Genomic DNA, 19,105 nt, shown 5'->3' on the forward strand with positions numbered 1-19,105 from the left:
CATCAGCGCGGCACCTACAGCACGGTGCCCAAGATCGCCTTCTACGCCGGCCTCAAGCGGCAGCCCGAAGGCTACGAGGTGCTCAAGTTCGACGACGTGGTCACCAACCTCGGGAACCATTACGACCCCACCATGGGCAAGTTCACCTGCTCTATCCCGGGCATCTACTTCTTCACCTACCACGTCCTGATGCGCGGCGGGGACGGCACCAGCATGTGGGCTGATCTCTGCAAAAACAACCAGGTGAGTGCGGGCCGGCGGCGGCGGGGAGGGCGGGCAGGAGCGCTGGAAGGTGCGGGCGAGAGGGAGGAGACCCCGGAAATGGGTGGGAACCCGCGGAGAAAGGGCGCAGCGGCTCGGGGCTCCGGGAGCCAAGTGAGGGAGCGCGCTGTGCCACTCTGGGGGTTCGGCGTCGGAAGCCAACGGGGGCTCCCAGCGGCCCCAAGAGGGCGGTTTAGTCTGGGACCCGCGCTCTGTGCTTACACCCAGCGCGACCCTCGAGGGGGCGGTTAGCGGGGAGCGGGAGTCCGGAGCAGCAGTAAGCGACGCCCCGGCGGTGGGGTCTTTGCTCACACGCTTTGGCGGGAATGGGGTGGGGGGGCTAGGGGAGTCCGGAATGGGCGTGTCAGGGCGATAAACCCGCACCCGGGGAGAAAGACCAGGGCCCGAGGGAGAAAGAAGGGTCTCGCAGGAGCGAGTTGAAGCGAGACCCTGAGACCTGCAGCGTCCCAGACCGGGAAACACATGTAGTGAAATTCAAGACAAATCCGCTTTAGTGTTTAGCCGAGGAGAAGAAGAAGGGGGTGAAGTAATGAGTGCTGATAACAGAAGAAAAAGTTGAGACTCGTGGTTTTACACGGTAAAATAGGATCCCAAACACACAACCCAAACTCTGCTTCCTGAAGTGGGTCCTAGGACTCACAGGCAGGTGGAAAAGGGCAGGAGCGGAGCCCAGCCAGAGACTGTGGGCCTTGGCCAGCGAGCCCCAGGGCACCTGCGTGAAGGTCTTCCCAACCCCAGCCCTCCAGCTCACAGGGGCAGTGGCCTTGACCTCCACTGTGAAGTAGCCCCCAGTTAGCCCTGGGCCAGGAGGACTTGCTCGCCTGGGCTGGTTGGCGCTGCCGTAAGGGCCACACGGTTGCAGTTGTATCATGGGGCAACTTTTCCATTTGCTTGAGAAATTCACAGTCACTGCAAAACCGAAATGTGTCTTATCTCTTAGTCAGAAGAGGAAAATAATACTTGTAACTGCCTGGAATTGGAATCAGACCCTCGGCACATGTTGAATCAGTGGCCACCGGGGTGAGGCCTTGCAGCTTGCAGTCTGGACGGAGTTCTTGGGCTGTAACTATGTTTATTGGGTGGCACAGTGAATGACCCCTGACCCTGCCATGGCCAACTTTGATTTAACAAGGTCTGTGGGGCTTGGCCACTTGCCCCTTGAATTCAGACCTTTTAAACTATAAGCCAGTCTTCTATCAAGCAGTATTGAAGCTGTAGTACTCCCCAAAACCCAAGTCATTGTCAGAATTGTTTCAAAAACAAAAGACAAATATCCAAACTGTATAAGAGATAGAAAGGACAAAAAATCCCATCCCTCCCCCTTCCCACCACCCCTCACTTCTAAAGGAATTTAGAAGAAAATAGCTTGAAGGACCCTCAGGATTCAGGACTCTGTAGAACAAAAAAAGAAGTAATGACCACCAGGAGGCACTGACAGGGTTGTTTATTATAGTTATTATGCATGAAAATAATATTAAGATAAATAAAAATTATTTGCAGAACCATGGGATAGTTGTAGGTAAACGGCTAAAAAGGGCATGACTCACTGTACCCAGTGAGAGCTATTGTGTCACCCTTACAAAAGGGTTCACAAGCAGCCCTCAGCAGGCAGGGATGATGCACCCATTTATTTACAAGTCGGCTGTCTTTGGACTCAAAGGTTAAGTCTGGGAAATACTAGCATGCTAAAGAGATTGTTTTTAGGCATTCATTAAAATGGAATAAGATTCAAGTTTAATCAGCCAATGTATAAAAGTGTTCACATCTTTAAATATCTGGAAATTGTAATTGCATGAAAAACTAGGGAATAATATATTTAAATTACTTTACATGTAGATATCTAGACTGCTGAGCCCAGAAATGTCACACTGATTCCAAGAAAACCATTCCACATACGTATGCTATGTGCATTTCGTTTTTAAATTATTTCATTGTTCAGAATGTAGAATGCCCCTTTGTGTCACCCTAGCGGGTACATTCTTTGAGGGTCAGGAAAAAAGAACAAGGCAAGACCGCTGACCTTAAAGGTATAATGCTTTCAATTGACATTATTAAGTTGCTACTCTGCAAAGGTGTGCAACAAGTAATTCAGAAAATAAATATCATGACAAACAATATATTTTTTTAATTCAGCATGGGCTATTTGGAAAATGGTTATTACAATTTTAGTGTTAAGGAATTTTATCTCTAGAATAGAACTCTTTTGCAAAGTCTAGTCTGCACACAGTTGTAGATGAAAAATCTTATAATGTCTTTATCAATATTGAATAAATAGTTTGTCCTTGTTTTCAATTATGCTCTTGTCTAATCACTTCTTAGAATGGCCGTTTCCCATTCTAAGCTGAGCTGACCTAATTTGTTTTCATAAAACAGAAACTCAGAGATCCATGTCAGTGTAACGTTCTGTGGATTAAGTGGATTAGAGAAACACAAAAATTGAACTAAAAATGCAGTTCACTCTAGGCTAGAGGAATGCCTCTGGGCCGTCACCATCTGAGAAACATGTTATTTATGCTTTGTGTTAATGCACGATCACAGATGGAAACATCAAAGGCCAGTAAATTAACCTGATGCGCCACTTAACCTTTTGTTTATGATTCCACAGAAGTACAATGAAAATGAAATTATGAGAGCATCAGTAGCAATTAATTAAATCAGCAAATGTTACCATAAATATTGTCTCTAATGATAATCCCTCACTAATATGATAATGCTAAAGCTATACAACCTATTACATTCTTAGAAACATGCCACTAAAAGCACCATGGTTCTCATATTTGCAATGAAACCATCAGCCTAAATTTAATCTTACCATTTGTTGAGAGCCCATGACAGTGCAAATTAAATGTAAAAATTGGACTCAAATAGCTTTACATAGAGACAGGAAATATTTTAATGTTTCCATGCTTTTAGCAAAAAACCTGAATAAAAATATTGCTATTTGAATACAATCACTATAGTACTACTATAATAAGCAACTATAATGAAAACTTAGGCTCAAAATTAGAATTATAAAATAATTAAAGAACAATTTCTACTCTAAGAATGTATTTGTTATGGGACGAGTGAATAAGAGGTATATTGGGAATAGTGAATAGTGTGTGGGTTGATATTCATTTATTAGTGAGATTAAGAAATGTCAAATTAATTACCTTTTTAGGGGCCACAAAACATGCACTAAAGATCAAGCAGAATCTAAATAGTTAGCTTATAATATGAAAAGATATTAGAGTACATTTAGATAGAAACGAGTCTATTAAGCTAAGGGAGAGGATGCATCATATTCCTGGAGAAAATGCTAAAATCAGTGCAGATTTAGGAACCTGAAAATAGGCGCCAAGGTGGATGCATTACCTTCCTCAATAGTTTGATGGCTGAAATGAAGAACTGTTGGAAGTCACTGGGCTAGAGACTAGAGCTTGAGATTTCAAGTGCCATTATACCTTGAGAGTACGAGCAGGTGAGCAGGAATACGAAAGCCTCGCAAGTGCACGGGAGAGTGGCAGTTATTTACCTGGGAAGGCCTTACAGTGCACTATAGGTGAAAATCTTAGAGAATCACTTTCATTAAAAAGCAAGCACACTGGCTTTTTTTTCCCCACAAAGGAAGCGGAAACTAGAAGCGTAACTTCCAGTCTGTGGGGTCACACTAATATATTGACAGGTTTTTGTGGTTACCCCTCATGAATAAAAATGGTGATAATGACATGGGTTTGTGGTTGTACCCTGCAGAATAATAACGTATAATACAAGTGGCATTATACGTATTTTTAAGATTATTATCTCTGAATAAGTGATTTTTAATGAGTCCCGGTTCCCAAATGCCTTCATATAGAAAACAGTGTTAAAGCACAATACCCATGGAGCATGTTATAAATGCCTAAAGCAGTAAATAAATTGTGTTTGGTTATTAATAATAGCTGAGAAGTATATTAGGGATTGATAATTAATATATTCCTAATCTGGTTAATTACTATTTTCTATTTTAATTTTTCTCATCCATTAAAAATCCACACATAAAGATCAGGTCATAATCATGTTATCCTCCTTGTAGATTTTTTCCCCCTGGGAATTAATGATTAGATGAAATTAATAAATCAAAGCACTCAACTCCTACAAACTTATTATTAATTCCTAGGAAATATTATTACATTAAGTTGTATTATTATTTAATGGTCAAAACAGGTCACCTCACTAAATTGGTGTATACATTCCAGTCAGTACTTGTGAGCATAATTGAGTGGTATATTGCTATTATATTAGTGTCAGCATAGTGTTAAGGAATTCTAAGTCCTGTAAGCCCTTTTCTCCTTTTGCTATATGATAGTCAGGAGAAAATTTAAAATACTACTCAAATTACTTTATAAGTTCAGCAGTGTCAAAGAGCCTTCTTCTTTTTTTTAACATTTCAGCATTAATGTGAGAACATACCCCATGAAAATTTAATTTGAAAATCTATCATTTACATTTTGAAAGAAATGCATGGAAATTCTTGACTTATGTCTCACTTTCTTCATTTTGTCAAGTGATAAATTCTGGCATATTGTACCCCAAGTCATGCATTATTACATAGTGCAGTTTTACAAACCGCTAAATCACTTGCTGTGTTATTCAGGAAAATATCATTATACTGGAATAGAAACAAGCCACAGAGTAGATGTTTTATTGAAATAAATCAAATACAATTCTGCCTATTGAAAAAAATTTTGCAAGGCAGAATCAAAATCTAGCTAAATGGACATGAAGCCTAATGTGAGTTGAGGATGTGACAGAACGTCCATGTTACTTGACATGATAGGCAATTTGTTTGCAGATGTCTATCAACTCACTGAGATCACAGGCTCAACATGAGTGGATTTGTTTATAAGCAAGCAAAGCATCCATTTGGATTCACCGAAATGAGACCATTCAAAAATTCTAGCAATTTGAGAGACTTCAAATCATGGACTTTTAGTTCCTTCTATAATTTTAGATATGTTGAAATTGAATAATTTGTTTAATTTCACAAATCACAATTAAGCGATAAAAGGGGCACAAAAAGAAAAGAAAAAAAGCCTGAAAAGTTGGGTGAGATAGCCAAAGATGTTTACAAGAGTTAAGCTTCTGGTAAAAGGGCCTTTACTTGCATTAAAATTTGAAAGCCCCCAAATCAAATGGTTTCTCCCTGTTTTCTTCCTATTCAGAGGAGTTAGAGGTGTGGTATTTATCTGGCGCTTTATCTACTGTGGATCTCATGTTCTAGTATTGTGAAGACTAGAGCTGAAGTTTGGATCGAACTCATGTGCTCATCAACAGCAGGTTAGAACATTGCTATTTGGGTAAATTAAAATGCTAGAAACTACTGTTATTTCCACTTCAAGAAGTGACTGGGCCTAGAGATAGAAGAATTAGAAAAAGTAGTGATTTAGGAAGAGAATAAATTGGTATGCACTTTTGACAGCCCGAAGTAAGGAAAGACTGCCGGAATCACCCTCACAAAAGCACCCTTTCCTCCTTTCCATTCTCCTTTCCAATATCACAGTTGAAACGATTGCAAAGATACCCGCATAAAGCTCCAAGGCCAAGGTGGGCATTTCTGTGTCAGTTCTCTGCTATGGCAGCACGTCAGCTTCTGTTGCTCTGTGAATGGCCTAAAAGAAAACTTGAAGATTCTCTTTGACGAACTCTAATTCTTGTCTGTTTCACGTAGGTGCGTGCCAGTGCAATCGCCCAGGATGCTGATCAGAATTACGACTATGCCAGTAACAGCGTGGTTCTTCACTTGGAGCCAGGAGACGAAGTCTACATCAAATTAGATGGTGGGAAAGCCCATGGAGGAAACAACAACAAATACAGCACATTTTCTGGATTTATCATTTACGCTGACTGATAATGCAGGAATTAAGTTTATTAATCTGAGTTTGGACGCTGGATTCGTATGGCTAACATCCGTGAATCAAGGATCCCAGGGGAATGCCAGTTGTGGGGCACCTCAGTTGTGTATATGTGGGGAATTCAAATGCTACCTGACTCACATCTGCATTCTCAGAAACATTATGTAAAAAAAAATATTAAAAGCAAGATAAGCAGATGTGTGATCCACTTCCGCCAAAGCAAATACTCCTTGTTATTAGTGTCCATGTGAATGAAGTCCTATATAGATCACAAATTTTTATAGAAAAATCTAAGACACTGAATTATTTCTTCAATATATATGATACTTTGGTGTGCCGTGATCCTGCTGCTCTTATCCATGTCAGCTTTGGTTCTTGTGAGTGTACCTGCTTGTTACGATACTTGGATTCCATTCATAGTGTAGGAAGGAATGATTTTACCCTGCAGGAGGAGGTCTAATCAAAATAATGCTGCTTGTCCCCAAAGAAATTGTTTGCCTTGTACTCTTGTGAACTTTAGAGCTAGACCTGGGAATGATTCAACTTCAAGCCTTAACCTGGAATTTCCTGGATTTGACGGAATTCCCAAGCCTATGGTTATTTTCCCATTTTCTTTTTCTTACGCATTTTCTTTTTTCTCTTTAATGGTGATAGTCTTTTGAAGTAGAGATTGAAATTGTATCATAGGATTACCCTATAAGTGTGAAAATGTGTAATATGTATGGTATTTAGAAAATCCCCTACGTACCCATTCTGTCACTAGAATGTGTTTAGATTTACTTGGAAAGTCAGAGACATTTATTCTTTGGTGTTAAATCAGACTGAGGCTTTTGTCTACTTTGGAACAAAAGATTATTCATAACCCAATGCACAAAGGTTTAATTTGAGCTACTGCATGCATCACCAACGGGACGCTAAGTAAGGCTTTCAAATAGTAACTGACTAAAGTTGTGGCCTGAGGTTATTTCAAAATGAACAATTTCACATATAACCAGTTGACAACAAAGTGTATATATTTTATAGGAATACCTGTTACATATATGTGTGTGTTTATACACATATATATTAGCCATATATATATATATATATATATATACGTATATATATATATATGGCTTTAGACAATAGGCACAGTGGCTGCTATAGCCTCAAAATTTTAATTGAAACAATTATATGTGTATATGCGCACACACAAACACATACATTATTTGAATTATTTTGGGTTGAAATATATTTTGGATGACAAAAATATATGGAATAGCAAAATAATTGAAATGGCTTCTCTTTTAAGAGTTATCCAGAAAATTAAATTGTATTAGGTTAAAACGCCCTATGCGCCACATGTCTGTAAATTAAGCCTATGACTTCTCTGTTACCCTCTGCCAATCAATACTTTTTACTGCATTCTGTGGCAGACCGTTAACATTAGGACTGCTGAAAACAAGTGGCTCTCCTTTGTAATGTTTGTGAATTATACGCATTTAAAATTACCAATTTTTCTTTTTTTCTCAGGTGGATTGAAGCTGACAGTAAAGTAGATTTTGTGAGTGGTGTAAATCCTTTCTCTCTGTTTAAAATACACTACCAAAAGCCATCTCTTTAAAACTAAGAAAAAAATTAAAAATGCATGCTGATAGATCTGAACTATCAGACAACTTCCACTATTACAATGAAAAATCTGTTCCCCTCTCAGCTGCCTTTTGAAGACTTTTTGACAAGTAGATTTCAAAAACAGATATTTAAAAATCTGCTTGTTTTACTGGTGAAGGATATTTGCATGTTTTTTTCACTTAAAGGAATTAGTTTGTTCTCCTGGCTCTTTCCTCTTGGGTACTTTATGGTCTAACACACAGAAAGCTTGATCATCTTTGATCTGCAGAAATATCTTTTATTTAGCAAACCTCACCTTTCCAAAAGAGCTATGCATGGTGTTTCCATCTGAAGGTACTGTTTGCTTGGTTTAAATGCCTTAGTCTGAGTAACTGTCATGATTATATGATTAAAAACACTTAGCCCATTCACTAAGAATAATGATTAGTTCCATTTGACCATCCTGATATATAAGATAACTCAGAAAGGAGTTGCAATGAATTTTATTTCTATTTAACAACATGTAATTATCAAAGAATTGGCAACAGGGTTTGTAGAATTTTTGTTTTATTTTTAGGTAACAGCAAACAGAGAATTCAACCAAAAGATCAACTTATAAAAAGCAGTGCACATCCACTAAGAGTTTTAACTGAGTTTTTTAAAGGCTTTATTTACACAAACCATCAGGGCTGGATACCTTTTATTTTTATTATATTTATGTATTTATTTATGTATGTATTTATTTATTTATTTAGCTTGAGAGTACATATTAAAGCTGAAATAAAGGAAACAAAGGAAGGGCTTAGGGTAGAAAAAGCAACAGAAGAACCTGGGCAGGGCTGCTTTCGCTCACTTAAAAGTCAGAGAAAAGGGAGACTTGGAGACAGGTTCAGGGGGTGAGCTGGGGACGAGCTGCCGCTGACCACTGCTCACCTGGTTGCAAGTCTCATGGGGACCTTTCAAGTTTTAAAAAATAGTACGTGCCTGAGAGAAGGTCATGGGCATGCTCCAAGGAGGGTGCCAAGGCTGATACCTTTTAGAGAGTTGGCTGTAGCATCAGATTGTCATTTCTAATAGACCTGACCTTTTCTTCAGAAAAATAAGCATTATTTTCTCTAGTTAGGCCCAAGGAAAAACAAAGAAAAGGTATAGAAAATAAAGGGACTATATATATATATATACATATATGGCAAACATTTCTCTTTTTTTGCATTACACATGATTAATTGATTAAATTGTGGCCTTTGTTATTATAAATGTAATGATTCATTAAAGTATATTATGTAATATATTCTGACTTTTATGATTGAATTTTTGTAATTCAGTATTATGTTATGTGTTCATGCCCCCTTATACAAATTTTTCAAAGCACAACAAAAATTTATAGCAAAAATGGATGCCAGAAAGGCACAGGCAGCACAATTGATTTATGGTAAGTATATACAGATAGGTAGACGGCATATAATTATCCTTCCACAATATTTTTACCATTGTAAATTGGTAATTGTCTTACAGTATCTATTGAAAAAAAATCTCAAAACTTCACTTCTCTTGCTGAAGAAGCTATTTTAAAGTGCCATCTTACTCATTAGGCATTAATTAAAGAACAGCAGGATAATTAGTAGGATCATCAATATTACAAGAAACATTGGATTGCTCCAGAAGGGGGTAATTTAACTCAAAACACTTTAAATTCTCAAGAAGGGCAGCTGATAGATTAAGAAAACAAAACAAGACTTCACTAAAGGGATTTAGACTGTAACTCATTGTTTGGAAGCAGGTGCTTCTGTGATTATTTGTTAAGGCAAAGTACTAGGGCTCAATGAGGCTCAAGGACTCCTTAAAGGTGCAGATGTAATAGCCAGTTTCTGAGAAGGCAAAACGCTTCTAATTCTCACAAAAAGGTAATGACCCATTATTAGTTCTATATAGCTCTGATTAATTAACATCTGAGTCGGTTTGAGATCACTGAATGTTCTCTGTAAGCTTTATATTCAAGGTGTGAATTTATGACCACCTTATTGGAAAGTTAGCCATTGCTGAGGGTTCTCTATTAGTATCTTATCAAGTGCATTCTTGTTGATACCTCTAAGCAACATTTTAGGAACAATGTTGGTGAGTATATGAGAATAGCCGTGGCCTCCATATTTCATCAGCCGATGCTTTGTGTGTATGTCATGGGCCATCAGAATTCGGTCTTCGTAGCCTTCATCCACCAGAAGGCGCACCCTGTGAAAAATGTTAACGCATTACATCATTTGTCTCACATTTACAAATGTTCAGGGTGCTTTAAACTTTTACTTAGAAACCTACTGTGCTTATAGAGATCCCACCTTCCACGATGGCATCTGTCCTGGGAGACCTGCGTGGTGATGATAAAGATACTGCTGCATTTTGGTAGGAACATGATCCTTATTCCATGAACACAGAAATTTCCAGCCTTTGATATTTAGGACAATGTCTGGCAATACTGCATTAAAGATAGCTTCTAACAGGAGGTGCGAGTTTGAGTGAATGGCCACTTTAGCATTTCACTAAATAACTTTGTTCTGCATCTGTGGCTGGTTCTCCACTCTAAAAATGCCTCTCTCGGTGGGCCTGTTTTTCAGATCTCAGTCTCTCTCCTTTTTTTCTAGCAAACAACATCAATGACCATTTGTGATTAAATAAGGGAACAAAAGGAATCTTCATACAAGTAAAACATTCTGAGAGTAAAATCAGCTGGCTTGGAAGTGAAGGGCATATGATGGCTAGACAGTCCTTTTTTAAAAAATATATTTTTATTGATTTAAGAGAGGAAGGGAGAGGGAGAGAGAGGAACATCAATGATGAGAGAGACTCATTGATTGGCTGCCTCCTGCACACTCCCTACTGGAGATGGAGCCTGAAACCCAGGCATGTGCTCTGGCCTGGAATCAAACCATGAGCTCCTGGTTCATATGCCCACACTCAAGCACTGAGCCATGACGGCTGTGCTATTCAGTCCTTTTTTAAAGGTCAGCAATGGTACGCCTATATTTGGAGCATTTGTCCCTTTGAAATCTATGAGAATTTTGACTTAGTCTTGGAGCACTGGGTTAAATTGATCAATAAAAATTTACTCTTCCTTCTTTCCATTTCAACAAAATTGCAATAAATAATGAGCCATTCCTTTAAATTTACAGTTAGTTGACTAAAGAAGGGCTTCCTGGCTATTGTCTAAACATCTCATGCTGTAACCCGTAGCATGAGTCACCTCCTGACAGCACCATCTGTACGTGTCTGGACTCTGGGCGGTGTGTGTCGTGACTTGCATGGGTCCCTGATGACAGATGTAACTTGGAGACAGTGTCTCTTCTCTGGCATTTGCTATATAGTACCGTCAGTCTCTAGATTCCCAAGTGGATCAAGGTGTTCTTTTTATTTCAAAAGCACTTCTTGGCATTCCAGTGCACGGGTCATATTTAACAACTACTACAGGAAGCAAAACGTGGGGCACTACACAAAAACTCAAGCACAAAACCCTGCCCTCTGAAAACATACATTTAAAAATAAATTACAGTGGAAAACTAGGTCTTGTGTTTGCAGGTCAAAGGGATACAAGTGCCAGAAAAGAGGAGCCAACTTGGATATTTTGTCTAGAACTCTGTATTCACGTCACGTGTACCCCATGTCATCACGTGTACCCATGTGTGTCCTGTAAGTACATGGAATGCTAACTGTGCCATCACAGTTCTTTGCCTCTTTAAGATTTGTGTAATGTCCAAAAGTTCTGAAGTTACTTTTGGAACAAACTCCCTTTGAGGGAAGTATCTAAGAGAGTTATCGATCATTTATGAAAAAGAGAAAGATATGACAGAAACAATATGTAATGCTGAAACTTAGTGTGACAATCCTTGATCCACAAATGAAAAGGAGTATCACACTACAGGAAATTTTAGAGTTTGCTTTCCCCAACTTTTCATCTGTCTTTGAGGAAAAAAAAAGTATCTCATTACTATAGAGGCATATATATATGAATAAGCAAAATTCTGTAAGAGGCCTTGTGTAATATTCTTGTGTCAACAACACAAACTTAATGAATTGTGTAGTAGTAAGGAAAGAACACAGTGGATAAGATACTTATTTGAAAATGGGAACCCTTAGAACTCATTAAGTCAAGGATCTGGAGACTAGTTATCTCATGAGGGAGATAATGTTATGGCTCTAGAAACATAATTATATCCCATCAAGAAAACTGCCTGGTCACTCCTAAAATGAGATCATCTCTCACGCAGTACCACTGTATGGAAGAACAGTAGTTCTAGCAAAGCCGCTAAGAGGAATGAACCACTACAGATGAGAAGACAAAAAAAAATCACAGTAATTATAGAAATACAAATGAGTTAGTGTTTTGAAAACAAATATTAGAGAGAGACTACAAAGTGTGAAAAGGCAGAGATATAATAAGATTTGAGAAATGGAGCAGAAGATTGAAAACAGGTGTTAGACACAGAATTTCTGGTGCTGAAAACCAGAGGTAGCAAAAGCATACTTCTCTGTTCTTGCATTTCAGAGCTTTACAACTACTAGGGCTCAGAAAATACTGCCAATGAGTGATGAAAAACAAGTGCTGAAAAGGTGGGGGACAAGGGTACTTGGGCACACAATCCAACAGTTCATTCAGTCATTACTGCGGGCTCTACTTGAGTCAGTGACCGAATGCATGGTTTTAATTTGAGGGAGATTAAGTATACATACACACACATATACATAGAGATACATAAACACAATACACACATTATATATATATATATATATATATATATATATATATATATATATATCTACATTAATAAAAGACAAACATGCAAAATGACTGTACCTTCGCTATGCCTTAAGCTACGCCCACCAGCCAATCAGAGTGACTATATGCAAATTAACCCAACCAAGATGGCAGCTGGCAGCCACAGAGCTGGAGCAAGCAGGAGGCTTGGTTGCCCCAATGATGGAGGAAGCCAAGCTTCCCGCCTGCTGCGGCCAGCTCTGAGCTCCACTCAAAGCAACAAAGTTTCAATTATAAAGGGTAAATAAACCCCAGATACCTGCTTTCAGCCAGCTGTGGCCACGGAGCTGGAGCGAGCAGGAGGCTTGGGTTGCCCCTGGTGATGGAGGAAGCCAAGCTTCCCGCCTGCCCGTCCTGGCCAGCTCTGAGCTCCTCTCAAGGCTACAAAGTTTCAATTATAGAAGGTAAATAAATCCCAGAATAAAAAAGAAAAAAGAAAAAAAGGAGAGGCTGGGAGCTTCTGTCGCCGGGGGGGCTTGGCCAGCCTGAAAATGGCCCTCAGCCCCTCACCCAGACTGGCCAGGCATCCCAGTGGGGACCCCCACCCTGAAGGGGGTGTGACCAGCCTGCAAACACCCATCAGCCCCTCACCCAGGCTGGCCAGGCACCCCAGCGGGACCCCCACCCTGATCCCGGACACCCTTCAGGGCAAACCAGCTGGCCCCCACTGGTGCACCAGGCCTCTATCCTATATAATAAAAGGGTAATATCCAAATTGACCCTAACAGCAGAATGACTGGGAATGACTGGTAACTATGACACACACTGACCACCAGGGGCCAGACGCTCAATGCAGGAGCTGCCCCCTGGTGATCAGTGCGCTACCACACGGGGAGCTCTGCTCAGCCACAAGCCAGGCTGCCAGCTGCCAGTACAGTGGTGGTGGTGGGAACCTCTCCTGCCTCCTCAGCAGCGCTAAGGATATCCGACTGCAGCTTAGCCTGCTCCCCGCTGGCAAGTGGACATCCCCCAAGGGCTCCCGGGCTGCCAGAGGGATGTCTGACTGCCAGCTTAGGCCCAATCCCCCGGGGAGCAGTCCTAAGCCAGCAGGTGGTCAACCCCCAAGGGGTCCCAGGCTGTGAGAGGGCACAGGCCGGGCTGAGGGACCCCCCCGAGTGCACAAATTTTTGTGCACCGGGCCTCTACTATATATATATCCCACGTTCAAAGGCTGTTAAATCGTGTTGTTTTCCCATATCTTCAGAAAAAAATCACTTCTACTCTTGTGGTAAACAACCTGCTTCCCTATTTATAATGGTCTGGCCCTCTAGCAACTTCAGTGCAAAATTATAGCTAATTTTCCTACAAATGTCAGGTGGTCATAATAATCTGGCCACTCAGTGTATATAATTTTTGATGTATTTTATACATCTAGAATGTTTACATTTGGCACAATGAAAGTTGACAAAATTAAGTCCTTGTTTTCTATTTAATAGCTGAAAGGATATTAAATATGCTAAGAAGCATAGTGAGTGGGAGAGCTGTTGGTCATCCTTCCCCACATCTCCTTCATAGATCCCCCTCTTCAGATCTCCTGTCGTATTCCAGAAGGTCTAGGAGCCTCAAGGAAGACATAAGGGTGCAAAAGATATACCTCACTGCCAAAAAGGAAGCAGGTCCTCGGAGCTAACTTCTTATTTCCAAGATGATTTGTAAAATGTGTGTTGAGGATATTCATCAGGAAATCATGGTTTTGAAAACATGAAAGATGATAAAGACCTACCATGCCACCCCATTTTAAATGTCAGAGAATATTCACCTGAGTATGGCATGATCTGGTAGGGCATAGGGAAACCTGTTTGCCAAGTATTGAATAATGTTCCTGGGCTAGTAAATTAAAAACATTAAAACAATATAAACAAAAATGAAACAAAAAATCTGTTTATCAAAGAATTAGTTTGAGTAGTAAAAAAAAGAAAAAAAGACGTAGCTTCACTGGTCAGGACCCCAAGCAGTTCACTTATGTAGAGCTGAGCCTCTACATAACTAGTATAACCCTGATCAACTAGCTCTCTCGAGTGATGCTAAACTTGAAGCATATTTTACTCTGAATGAGGTCACCAAGGAAGAGTGCTGATACATGGGGACAGCAGAAAGGTGTACAGATAGAAAGGTGACTGCCCAGGGGGAAGAAGCTAAGCCTGTCCCAACTGTGGCCACTGGCTCAAGATCTTCCCCTCAACCCCAGTGTGCATGTTTACTATTGTTCTTTGAACCTCACAGTTTCTGGACATCACATCTCTACTCCAGTTTTGCTTACTTCCATTCTAACTAGCTTTCTACACTTGAAACCATAGTCTGGTCCTTGTCATCATGGAGAACTACTTCCTCTCTGAAATCTAAATCTTCAGTTTCTCGCTCTGACCACCAGTTACATCTTTCTAGTTTTCACTCACCCTCTCCTACTAAATGTATTCACCCACTTCATTAAAGCTTTCCGTTATTTGCCCTTGCTATATATCTACCCACTTCTCTCTTTCCTTCAAGTTGGACCTCATGACCCACATCTCAACCCCTCCCTTGTTCCCGTTTTTTAGATAGAATCCCAACCCTCAATCTTTCTAACTGTTCATGTTTTTTGGTTCGTTTGGCTTCAACTCAGAAAGCTTCTCTGGTTCCACTACCAAACTACAAAACATTTTTTTTTTGGAAAATAATCACTAAATCATGCGTGCATTGGTGCCAATATACGGTCATGCAGTCATGATCTCTAGCCTCACCTGGGTCTCAAACACCTCTTGTCCCTAGCCATATCCCTCTCATTCACTTGACATCCATCCCCAGCTACATCCTCTTCTACAGGGTTCTGCCCAGAATCCACTCCTTCTTTCTCAGAAGATGACTGTCATGAGCACACTAGAGACCATATGGGGCCATATGTTCTCAGTTTCCTGTTCCTCTCACTAAGATTTATTTGTATTCACCCCATTATTTGCATGCCCTCATTTCAGTGGATAAAGTAAACCTCATTTTAACCAACTTTTTATTTGCCTCTCAGATCCCATCTATTTGTCTCCTTAGGAGCCTTTCTTTGTATCTCTTCTCTCTCCAGATGTTTAAATGAACATTAATTGACCAGTTCCATATTCTGCTCCAGCCCTGCACCTAAAAATGTTGTATACTTTATTTCATATAAATTCTATAACAACCCTGTAGAACAGGCACCACTTACTTCCCTGGATTCATCCTTTCTGTCTCTCTGCTCTCACTCTCAGCTACATCAACACTGTTCAACTCCTAACTAAACCTTTCCTTGATCTGTCTTGTCTTCAAGTTTTACCCCTACACATCGGCTTCCCTTTAGTACCAAGCTTCTTGAAAGAGTAACCCCTACATCCTCTCTCTTCCTCACCTCCTGCTTATTCCTCAAGCCTTTTCTAACAAGGCTGCACTTACTATTTGTGAAATGAGAACCTCCTGACTGAAATCCAGTGGATACTTTTCAGTCTTTATCTCACTTGATATCTGCCTCTTATTACACGCATTCAAGCCCTTCTGCTTTCAGCATTCTTCTCCACCAACTTCCATAATAACGTATTTTCCTGATATTCTTATCACTTTGAAAACTTCTCAACCTGTCCTTGAGTGTCTGTTCCTGAGTCCATCCCTTAAACGTGTGTGTTCCCCAGGGCTCTGTCCTCATTCTCTTCTCTGAGTGATCTTATTCATCCCCACACTTCCAACTATTGCATACAATCCAATGATGTCTATATTTATGCCTCAGTTCAAATTTCTAGCCTGAGCTTCACACTCTTATCCAAGGGCCCCTCTGGATAGCAACACGTAGATATTCCCAAACAAAAGTCATCCTTTTCAATCTCAAATCTATCTCTTCTTTCAGGTCCCCCAACTTGCTGCATTCAGTGTTCACATCACCATGTAACTAAGATAAACCAGGTAGCCATTCATCCTTGACTCTCAAAATTTTCCACGTGTACAGTTCTTTGCTTTCACTGCATGTTAGACCATTTTGAAAGGTTAGATTTTATATGCTGTTTAGTCTGTAGACATCATACTTATAGCATTTAAGTTGCAGCCAACTCTTTAGTGACTACTTTTAATAAAGCATTTAAAAATATATTGTATGAGGTTATGACTTGAGTGTGTTCAACCTGGGAAAGAAACATCCTACTTCGGGAGAGATAAAAACAGGAAAACATGGTTTATTCTCTTATTGTCATGGCAGGTGTTGAGTGTTATCTGTTTCTTGTCAGCTGCCCATCTGCACTGACTGTGTAAGGCTCTGTTAAGCTTTTGCCTACTTAGGATGACTCATTTTCTTCTTGCAGTAATATATAGAGACTTTTCTCCCTGAAACAGCCTTGGGATATTTTTCTCTGCAAGTCTCTGGTTCTTCCTGTTTCCTGATTTCGGAATCTTTGCTAATACCCACCCAGATATGAAAATAAAAAAGGAACACTATGAGAGATTTAACCATATTTACCTTCTAATTCTTTTATTATCATCGGGCATGTCAATATCCGGGTTCAATTGGTAATTAAGGAATTCATTACCAAAGAGATCATATTCCAAGTAACAGCCAAGTTGAGCAAACTCCAGTAGTTCCTTCTTATCAAGTATAGTCCTAGAGACAATAAGACAGACATATTGTTATTATCAAGAGCCTATTTTCCACATATACAGATTAAAAGTTTCAAGCACATTATGTACTGAAACATAGTTTAAGTAACTGAACTTTTGAATTGGCTTCTATGAAGTGACTATAAAATAGTAAGTTCAGTTTGTTAGCAGAAATAAGAGATTTACCCATCCAAAAGGGACTTTTACCTTTTAAAGTACTGGGGAAAAAGGACACATATGCAATACCCTTTGTAATACTTTTAGCAATAAAAAAAAATAAAATAAAAAAATAAAATAAAGTACTGGGGAACGGTGGACATTTTAATTATGTTGCCAATACTCAAAAACGCAATTTTGTTATTTTTTATTATTTACTTTATTTTATTATTTTTTAATCCTCACCTGAGGATGTGTTTTTATTGATTCTAGAGAGAGATGACAGGGACGGGGGGTGAAAAAAAATAAAACATTGACGTAAGAGAGAAACATTAATTGGTTGTCTCCTGTATGTTCCCCCGACCTGGGATCAAATCTGCAATTTTTTTGGTGTATGGAGCAATGCTCCAACAAACTGAGCCATCTGGCCAGGGCTACTCAAAACCAATTTTGTAATTCTCCTATAGAATTGTCTTCAGGATATGATCCATATACGTTTGGAAATCCTTAGTGACTGCTGTGAACTGTGGAAACTATTGCAAGAAATTTGGCACCAGGCGCCATGCATTACGTGAGTGATACTAATCTGGGGAAAACCTGAAGCTAAGGTACAATAAGAGGATTAGCTTCTTGTTAAGATCATTACCTGGTTCTAAAATTAATTTCAAAGCTTATGTGAATATCATTAAAACTTCCTTAAAAGGTGCAATACTCCTATAGATATTTAAGCTCTTGTGTGCTTACTTTTAAAATACAACTTATTACTTCATGGTGATTTTCGTGGGTATCTTCTAATTCAATAGAGAACTTAGTAATAATATCACTAGTTTCTGTTGCAAAACTATGAAATGAATGGAAAAGGAGAAAAATGCAAGGTAAGTACAGTAAACCGTCAGAGGAGTAGTCTGGAGCAAGAGTAAATGATCTTTTTTTTTTTTAAATATATTTTATTGATTTTTTTTACAGAGAGGAAGGGAGAGAGAGATAGAGAGTTAGAAACATCGGTGAGAGAGAAACATCGATCAGCTGCCTCCTGCACATCCCCCACTGGGGAAGTGCCCGCAACCCAGGTACATGCCCTTGACCGGAATCGAACCTGGGACCTTTCAGTCCTCAGGCCAACGCTCTATCCACTGAGCCAAACCGGTTTCGGCAAGAGTAAATGATCTTAAGAAATTTATATTATAACAAGTAAAAAGGGATGCATTTAGTTAGGCCCCCAAAAACATGATAGAAATTCAAACACACAGAGAAATAAGAAGGAAGAAAATATTCTATCAAAATACAATGACTATGGAACTAATGTGAGGGGGGAATATACCCCATTTGACATTGTGTAAAGGTAATTGAGGGCCTAGAAAAAGAATGACTGGGATCCAGGATTGGCCTGGAGAAGAGTTGGGATGTCAGACAATCATTGTCTGATTAGGATTGGATATACTCCAAAATACTTTTACTTTGGCAATACCAGGATGCAAGGATTAAAGCACTATTACATGTCTATAAATCTCTTCTATGAGGTCAGAAGTATTTTCAAAGCCTTTCTTCCAAACCATAGGAGGACCAATTAAGCCTCCGTGTGTCACAAGTGCAGGAGTTTCTGCTGTGCTGAGATGCTTTCTGGGACTTCACTATTGACTTTCATTCTGAGCAGTCACATTGGAGCTGGCTTCTATTTATCCTATTCACCAATTTAGCATAACTTAGAGTTCACAGTGTTGTTTTAGGCATATTCTAAAACGTGCATTAGTTCTGTGCTTTCTTCTATTAAAACTACTCCTTTTCCATCTTCTTACTATGGAAACCATCTTTTGCTTCC

General features: G+C 39.6%; 2 protein-coding genes across 3 annotated transcripts in view; one reads left to right on the forward strand and one right to left on the reverse strand.

The window, feature by feature from the left end:
• C1QL3 (complement C1q like 3) overlaps positions 1 to 6,368 on the forward strand; it is a 6,757-nt gene extending 389 nt beyond the window's left edge. The window contains 2 exon segments of the mRNA XM_023758084.1: positions 1 to 243; positions 5,972 to 6,368. The exon segment at positions 1 to 243 is cut by the window's left edge and continues 176 nt beyond it. Of these exon segments, the coding sequence (XP_023613852.1) occupies positions 1 to 243; positions 5,972 to 6,151 (423 nt within the window). The 3' untranslated portion in view covers positions 6,152 to 6,368.
• A 2,519-nt stretch (positions 6,369 to 8,887) lies between these two features.
• The window catches only part of PTER (phosphotriesterase related), a 71,928-nt gene continuing 61,710 nt past the window's right edge, over positions 8,888 to 19,105 (reverse strand). For both annotated transcript variants that reach the window (XM_006093736.3, XM_023758087.1), the window contains 2 exons: positions 16,994 to 17,134; positions 8,888 to 9,974 (listed from right to left, as the gene is read on the reverse strand). In XM_006093736.3, coding sequence (XP_006093798.1) covers positions 9,764 to 9,974; positions 16,994 to 17,134 — 352 coding nt within the window. In that variant the 3' untranslated portion in view covers positions 8,888 to 9,763. The remainder of the gene's footprint in view (positions 9,975 to 16,993; positions 17,135 to 19,105) is intronic.

The sequence above is a fragment of the Myotis lucifugus genome, unplaced genomic scaffold (assembly GCF_000147115.1).
Source record: "Myotis lucifugus unplaced genomic scaffold, Myoluc2.0 scaffold_121, whole genome shotgun sequence".
Lineage (NCBI taxonomy): Eukaryota > Metazoa > Chordata > Mammalia > Chiroptera > Vespertilionidae > Myotis > Myotis lucifugus.